We start from the raw sequence: 8,666 nt of genomic DNA on the forward strand, positions 1-8,666 counted from the left end.
GCACCACAGCCATCGGTCTCTGCATCCTCCTGTACGACAGAATGTCTCAAGTGCCGCGGTAATCCTCACCAACGGGCGCAGCGTCTGCGATGCCCAGCGTCTTGAAATGAACAGCGTTTTGCAATGTACAGCAATATTAATGATAATGTCCAATACAAGAAAATCGTATGTACGATTTTGCTGAAATGCGTCAGCAACTCAACGATCCTTCCATCGATATCTCATCTCAAACATCCGAAGGGCATTCCCAGTGGCAGCCGTCCCTGTGTGGCACAAGGTGGCTCGGCCCCAAACCGCGCATGGGTCTTATTCGTCTGTCGCGGGCGACGGTGCCGCGTGCGCCTCTCACGCAGCCGCCTCTGCGCCCACAGGCCGCGCTCTGCGCACGCTCATCGAGCCCCGCGCGCCGCTGGTGCGCGTCGGGGAAGCCCTCGAGCTGCACTGCGTCTCCCCGTGGTGCGCCGCCGCGGCGCTGCCCGTGTGGCGCCGGCCCGGGGACCGTCCCTTCGCGCCCGTGGCCGGCCGCAGCCTCCGTGTCGCCGCTCAGGGGCAGGCGGACGCGGGCGACTACGAGTGCGAGGTGACGTGCGGCGCGAAGAAGCGGTCGGGCCGGGCCCAGATCGTCGTCTACGGTACCAAACGCGCGCGGACCCCGTTCCCACGCGGCGAGCCGAGTGGCTTTGCCGCGGCAATTCCTTTTTCGTTTGTCTCTCGCATTTGCACGGATTAAGTTACAATTGTAGAATGTACATTGATGTCAGAGTTGTAAATCCGGCTTCTGGATTCATAGCATAGTGAGTGTGAACCACTCGGAGAACGCGCGCAGTGGACATGTGTTTACACAGAGACTCGCACAGAGCCCCAGAGACTCACATTGTGCCCCATTCTTTGTTGTGCTGCACCATCTTCACATCTGGACGATTCGTTTAACCTTTTGCAGCGACTGACGCGTTCTAAGTGCAGTCCACCATGAACACCGTCTGATAAGAAAGGTGTTTCTTAAATTAGGCTAAATATGTATTTTATCTCTATATTTAGAACTTTGTATACTTTTTAATATTGTGTCTTTCACATTGTAATTACATAATATTATGTTTACATATGAAGCACTCTTTGACAATGTGCTTGTGAAGGAAGCTATATTGATTGACTGCTTCATGTCTTGGTGGAATTGCCCGACAACGGGATTGGGTTTGTTGACGGGTAGAGGAGTCTTTGTCCTGTGTTCCGCTTCCCCTTCGTGCCTCGTGAGCGACGTCGTCTCTCCGCGCGCGTGCGATCGTCTGCAGACGTTCCGGAGGAGTTGCTGATTGAGCAGCGTCCCCCGGTGGCAGCACTGGGCCGGTCGGTGCGGCTGACCTGCACGGTGCCCGTGGTGATCCCGTGGAGCGTCAGCGTCGACTTCGTTTGGTACAGGAGCGACAGCGGCGGCGACTCGGCGAGAGCCGTGGGAAGGAGCGACGCCAACGTGACCGTCGACGGGGAGAGTGGCCGCCAGGCGGCAGTCGGCTGGCTGGAGGTGGACGCCCCCGGTGCGGGGCCCGGGGCGGTCTACACCTGCGTCATCGCCATTAACAAGCAAGAGGTCCGGGTGCAGGCCAGCCTCCGTATCCGTGTCGCCGGTGAGTCTCGCACACCCTCGTTCTCGTGCGACGACAAGTCGAGCCAGGCTCCGATTCGATTTGTTTTCGTCATCCAATCCATCGTGAATAATAAAAATTCTGTTTTAAGTTAAAACGATCGTTTTGCGTTGTGCGATTTCGTGCAGCTGAACCCACGGAAGCCGTCCTCCCGCCTGTTGCAACAACGGCAACAACAACAGAAACATCCGTGGAGAAGCAGACCGAGGTCGGCGCAGCGCACGCAACACCAGCAGACGACTCGAGTGCAATCTCCCTCGTGACGGCAGAAGCAACGTTCGCCTCCTCGGCGGAAAATCCCACGACGGAGAGCGGCGCCTTCCCCGAGGTGGCCACCGGAGCCCCGGCGAAGAGCTCCTCCCCGGGGACAGCCACGGAGCCCGGCGCGTCGTCCGGGTGGGGGCCCGTGGAGGGGAGTCGCGGCACAGAGGGGGGCCACGCGGAGGGGGGCCACGTGGAGGAGAGTCACGGCACAGAGGGGGGCCACGCAGAGGGGGGCCACGGCGCGGAGGCGAGGACGGCGGGCGAGCGCCGCGCGCTGAGCGTGGTGACGGCGCGGGACGAAGATGCGGGGGTCTACCACTGCGTGGCGACGGCTCCCGGGGCAGCACCCTCCTCCACACGCTTCTCCATTACCGTCGCTAGAGGTACGAACTCGCCGGGCACGGCGCCACTGCGGCGATCATTGTCCCGCCTGGGGGTTACGCGCGTGCGTGGGTCTAGCGCGGCCGATTCGAAGTCGTCGTGTTTGCCGTTTGCTGCTGCACGAGGAAGACGATCGCGAGGAGATGGCGGCGGCTTGAGGCATTCCTACATTGGTGGATTAGTCGTGTCGATGTAATCTTTGTTTCCGCGTCTGACGAGAGACGTTGCTGTCGCTCCAGGTGTACAAAGGGAGAGCTGCCACGAAGCCCTCGCCACAGTCGGAGGGACCGCCATGGGAGCAGTGCTGGGGTTGGGTGCCGGGGCATTCATGGTGAAGAAGCTTCTGAGCAAGTCCTACACGCTGTGCCACTGAACGCGCTACCCGTAGGCATCTCAACGTCAGTATGTCTCGCACCACTGCTGTCTCCAATGTGGATATGAATTGAGTAGCAACTAGAAATTTGATGTCTGTCGGCTCTGAATTGTGCCGCTGGCTTCAGAGCACGGAGCGTGAATTCCGCTCGACCCCTCGGAGATCGCCCGCGACGTACAAGAGGTCACAGTGACGCCAGTCGCATTTGGGCGATTCTAAAGTTCCGCGTTTCTTGAGAAGGTGCCTGCCTGTACCAAGCCCGTGGCCAGTTCGATACCAATCACAGGCTAAGATGACCGAGCCAGTCTCATTGCGCAATGCACGTGAAAGACCTGGTAATGAACAAAACTACTTCCACTTGGGGCGGCTCGTGGTGTCTCTTTACAAGGAAATGGAGCAGTGTGGAGGTGAAGCCGTTGTTTCATTACTACCCCAAGAGTTGTTCAAGCAGCCCTTGGGTGAGTAAGATTTTAAAGGAAGGGAAAGCTTATGGATGTCACCTATTTATCTTGTGTTTTATGCGGGGATGGTGCTGTTGCAGTTTTCATTCAGAGCTGAGGTTAGTCACGAATAAATACATTCCTGCGAAGGGAGCTGGTAGGAACGTTCGGTTGTTCGGTCAATGGCCAGGGTCAACGGCGGCGTGGTGTATTCCGCAAATATGGCCGACTGTGAGGGCGGGCACAAGCCGGCGCGAGTAGGTTAAACGTTGAGTTTTATAAGGGCACCACGGGGTGACCAGCCCCTCCCCACCCAGCCCCACCCTCCCCACCCAGCCCCTCCCCACCCAGCCCCTCCGCACCCTCCCCTCCCCACTCAGCCCCACCCCACCCTCCCCTCCTCACCCAGCCCCTCCCTCCCCACCCAGCCCCTCCCTGCAAGACGGACGGACACAATAATCCCGTGGGCTGGTGTAACCAGGAGGTTCCTACCAGTACGAGGTTCTCTGAATGCCACGACTAGCAAGGTTCTCACAATGTTCGCGCAATTGACCCAAACATCTGTGGATCGCGTAAAGCACGACAGATCCCGTCTCTGGGGAAACAGGGTTTGTGAACAAGTGGATGGCATAAATGAAGAGTTGCACTGCATTAAACTCTCAGAGTTATGCTCTAATCTGTCCCGTGTTTTTGTGTTATTTGTGTCGTACATCCCACACACCTCGTCGAAACTCTCCATGTTTGCACAAACCAGATGGGTTCAGGTGTCCAGTTCACGTGAACGTTGTTACCAGGAGAGAACTCGAAGAAGCAGGATGAGTCTCAGTACAACCTGGGTCACACTCACAAAGGCACTGATATCATCATCTAAGAACAATGAAGGAAAGAGAAATTAGACCAAAAACAACCGTGTTACAGACGAAATCCAGTCTGAATCAGACTATTGCCCCATTAAAAAGCTGGAGATGCGAGTGCCCTTTATGAGAGTGATTCAACCGGTAGCAGAGCCGTGCTGTTGTTGGAGCTCACTCACTCTCGATCCGCACTTCTTGAGGTGCCCGTTCGGGATTCATCCTCAGCCCATTGCACAGAAGCTCCCGCCTCTCCCCTTCTCTACCTCATCTCTCTTCCTCCCCCCTCTGTCCCTCTCCCTCTCAACAATGAGTCTTCCACGTACAATGCTGCAATCTCATGGAATTATGTCACCAAATAAGTTCACTCTGAAATTGCAATTTGAAGTGATAACTCGAGTTCCTAGTGAATGTCGTTGTAATAGTTTTGGACTCCACGTAGAATATAGCGCTGTGGAAATTTTACACATGCAAAGTTCAATATCTCACTACCTATGCTCTATTACATTCATAAGTGTTTTAAAATTGTGGCTTAAACCGTGTGTACAGGGGAAGGACAACAAACAAAACACAAAAAGCAGTTCTAAAGAAATGACTTTTTAATGTAGTTTTTTTTTTATATCTGCCGCTCGAAGCTGCTATTTAGGCACTGCAGCTTATGTTTCTATTGCTAATCTCCATAGTTCACTATTCCTGTATCTGCTGCTAGTTTCCTGGTTTTATCAGTATTTGCACAATTGTTTTCATTTTTTCATATATTACATGAGCTCTTGCACGGTTTAAAACGAGTTCAAACCCTGACTGGGGGTTCACGCAGCTGAGCATCTCTGCGGTGTTGATAAAATCAGTGTCACTTTTTGTGGGGAAGTCTGCAGTGGTTGTACTATGGGTAAACTCGCCCCCATCATAGGAATGTGGATTTTTCACAAGTGGCCCAGAGCTATAAACAGGATGAGCACCACTACAATGCCCACTTGAGAAGGAAATCACCGAGACTTTAAATCTGGGTATCCCGAAGTGTTAATAGATAGAGGCAGCATAGTTAAGTGAATACTATATGTAGGCACAGTCTTTCATCACAGGCAAAAAGGCCCAAAACATCAAACAGCTAGCAACAAACTGCACTCTCAAAGTTGGAATAGATAAAAGTTTACTCGTTTCTTGAATTCAGCAAGGTTATTGTTATGAGAGCTTAGGGAAAGAAATAATCGTGGTAGGAGGGAATGCAATGCAGTAGTGCAAGGGAAGAAGCAGAGCGATAAGTGAGGTGACCTGCAGTGCAGTGGTTGAGTGGGTGGGTGTTGTAGAGTGAGTGGACGAGCGAGTGAGTGAGTGAGTGACTCGTGGTGAGTCTAAGTTTGGTGCTTAAACACGGTGTGACGGACGAGATGAAACAGCCTGGTGGAGAGTCCTCAATGTGAGTGGACATGTGAAGAGATATAATAATTAATTAAAACTCATATGCAATTAAATTAATGTTTTTTTTGTTCAATACACACAGAGGATGTAGCTGGGGAAGTGCATCTGTGCCACTGTGAGATTCCAGCCACTAAAGCGATCGTGAATCACGAGAAGGGCCCAGTAACCCAAGACACGCAAGAGAAGATCACTGGGTGGCACGCTGATCATACACGTGCTCACATTCCCGACATTCTAGAGTTCCAGGACAGGCCGTGCCTCTCCCTAGGCAGCAGCTGATGTTCATTCATTTTGTGTTGACAAATCTCATAGAAAATCATTGTTCATGTATAATCATAATAATAATACTGTTTACTTCTATAGATTGTCATTTCGTGAAAATTGCATTTCTAATTTCTGTTAAATTTTTAAGGCTTAGCATTTGCATGGGTTAAATCACAGCCAAGCGGGAAGGAAGACAGCCAGAACCGGTGCCAAACTGGAAAAGTTGAATAACTCTCACACCTAAATTTAGCAACAATCAGATACGTAACATCATTTTAAACTGCATCAAACATCTTTAGGTAAATCTGGAAAGTCGGAATTAAATGGTGTTCACCAACTCGGGTGGCTCTAATTGAGCTACATTTGGTTGTGAGAATTGTTCAACTCACCGGTCAGTAAGCTGAAACGAGTCATTCGACATATTGTTAAATGCTTGTACTCGTGACAATTAAAAAATAGCTATGTTGGATGGTGGAGAGTTTTACGAAACATATTTGGCCAGATCATTACCGTGGCCTCACCCAAACATCTATTACGAATCAAAGTAAAAGCAGCTGGGCAGTCGATTCCACACTTCCGTTGTGACGCTCGCCGTTCCTCCAGGATGGCAGCGACTTGCCGGCGCTTCGCAGCCTCCAGGAGAAGAGCCCCTCCTCGAGGGGAACGACACCAGCGTGGAGCGCTCGATGACCACGGCGCAGGTGAAGCTGGGCTGCGCGCCCAAGGAGACGCCGCCTGACACGAGCGCAGCGCAGTGAGCGCAAACGTCGCAGGGCAGGACGCGCGCGAGGCGGCGCGATGCGGGGCCGCAGCGCGCCACGGGCCGGTAGATCACGGCCAGCGCAGTGGTGCCCTGGCTGCCCTGCTGCTCCACGGAGCTCCAGTCGATGTCCACCGTACATGGAGCTGTGGGGAGGCCGAGAGGAAACGGTGTAGCGATGGTCGTAAAAATGCAGACGCAACACTTCCGCTGGAATGCGAATTAAGTTTGTCAATTCAATTCGGTATTCTACGAGACGTCGATCTGAGCGTTTGATTTAAGCGGACGAGGGTGAAGCGTAACGCCGTCTGTGTGCTCACCCGAGTTCCTGCGAGCAGTCGGAGGATGAGGAGGGGTCTGCGATGCAGCAGGAGATCCCGCTCCAATTCCTGTGGCCACGTAAGGTCCGTCATGCGAACTTGACTTCCCTTGTGAATATTGTCTCTCCTCCGCTTCAGAGGCGACAGAAGATCGATGCTCTGCGTACCTGATCGTACCCCGATCCGACTTTTTAAAGACGGAAACGGGACAGTTACTGCAGCCCCTAGTCCAGACGGTGAACGTAATTATGCCAAGAGACGGCAGGAAAATGCTGGGACCCAGAGCCATGAGTGGGACACCCCCGAGGCTTTCCCCCCTGAACCCAGAGACGGTGAACATGAAGCCAAATACCAGGAAGACGCTGAGAACGCCGACAGTCACCCCAGTCCTGGCGTTGATGTTATCGGCGTGCATCCTCTGGTCTGCCTCGACGAGCACGGCAGAGGAGAGGAAATGCATTGAACTGAGTTTGCTCTGCGTCGCACTCTGCGGTCTGCTACTTAACACTGCGCGGGACAGCTGCGCAGGTTGCGACTGTTAAAAACACTTCTTGAGTGCAATATCTTTCTAAAAATGACTTTTAACAAAACCCCGGACTGAGGCTATAAACGGACTGGGAATGATGACAACGGCTGCCAGTGGAATACCAGGAATTTGATAGAAGTGATGCTGCACTTCCTGCGAGGGATGCAGGCATGCGGAAAAAGAGTTTTAGTTGCTGGCAGAAGGGTGGAGATTTGGAGCAGAAGGTATAGTAGGATTAAACGTGTTATATGATGACTCGTATCGAACATGGTCCATTAATATACAGGAGGCTAGCCATAAACTTAAAATGAATAAGGAAATTGGTGGGATTTTGTGAACAACAGTTAATGCAGTTCTGTAACCATGTTGGAATGTTTGGTTCATAGGGATGGAAAGGGAAGCTCGATGTCTTTACACCATCTCTGTGTTCACTCACCTGGGTGGATCCTGGCAGCTCCTTATTAAAGAGCCATCGCAGACCAAGGTAATGAGGATTGCCTTCGAGGCAGAAGACATTTTGGAGGAACATTGCAAAACTATTCTCCGGCCAAATAATGGCCACTTTCGTCTAGTCCGATGCGTGTACCTATCCCAGCGTGGGATACCGTGGCTGTTATGGAAAGGTGTTGATGATGCGGCTTCAAAGCCTTTGAACCTGCCTTGTAGGCTCCAGTCTTAGTGGCAAATGACAGCCAGAGCCTTAGTCCCTTGTTAACGTTCCTGTCCAACCTACGTGGGCAGCCACCTTTGGCATGGGAGAGAAGGACTTGTCAGGCTCTTTGGAGATGACATTTCAGCAAAGATAGAAAAGTGAGTCTAAAACAGTTGCAGGCATGGTGCACCCAATCTCAAATACTGTTCTGCCCATCGTTTACGAAGGGGAGAGGTGAATAACCCAGCCGGCTTCCATGTTGAAGGCCAAGTTAGAGGAATTAATTTCTGCTGGCGTAGCTCAAGACAGCTGGTGGGTCTCGTAGACAATTCTCAATGCCGCGAATTTGTCGAGCTCTAGGTAGGGCCCATTTGCTTGACCATCCTGAAAGGACATGTATGACACTGGAGAGGATTTCTGAGGGCTGCCCTCTTCTGTGGTGGAAGGTTCAGGGCTGGAGCCAATACCTGTGACCTCTTACAAGGTTGGCGCCGATATCTGCGCACCGCACGCCTGCCCACCATTGCCATGGGCGGCTCCCGAATGAGAGAGGGGAGTAACACTGGGTGGAACAGTGCTCGCACATGAGAATAGGAACACTGGGTGGAACAGTGCTCACCCATGAGAGGGACACTCGGTGGAACACCAGGAAAGCGACCTAAAGGCAGTGACAAATAATCTGAAATCAGTTGCAAACTATTTTTTAAGTCATTCTCAAATATATGTACACCATACTGTGGCATTGACCGTGTGACCTATTACACAGTATCGCTGAC

General features: G+C 52.3%; 1 protein-coding gene across 1 annotated transcript; it reads right to left on the reverse strand.

Annotated features, from left to right (window-relative positions):
* Positions 1-4,530: 4,530 nt before the first annotated feature.
* LOC144726824 (uncharacterized) lies at positions 4,531-8,560 on the reverse strand. The gene is made up of 2 exons (XM_078605765.1): positions 6,713-8,560; positions 4,531-6,538 (listed from the first exon to the last, which is right to left on the reverse strand). The coding sequence occupies exons 1-2, from the start codon at positions 7,170-7,172 to the stop codon at positions 6,165-6,167; spliced, it is 834 nt and encodes a 277-aa protein (XP_078461891.1). The 5' UTR covers positions 7,173-8,560; the 3' UTR covers positions 4,531-6,164.
* Between the last annotated feature and the right edge of the window lie 106 nt (positions 8,561-8,666).

Source organism: Lampetra planeri, chromosome 24 (assembly GCF_965212315.1).
Source record: "Lampetra planeri chromosome 24, kcLamPlan1.2.h2, whole genome shotgun sequence".
NCBI lineage: Eukaryota > Metazoa > Chordata > Hyperoartia > Petromyzontiformes > Petromyzontidae > Lampetra > Lampetra planeri.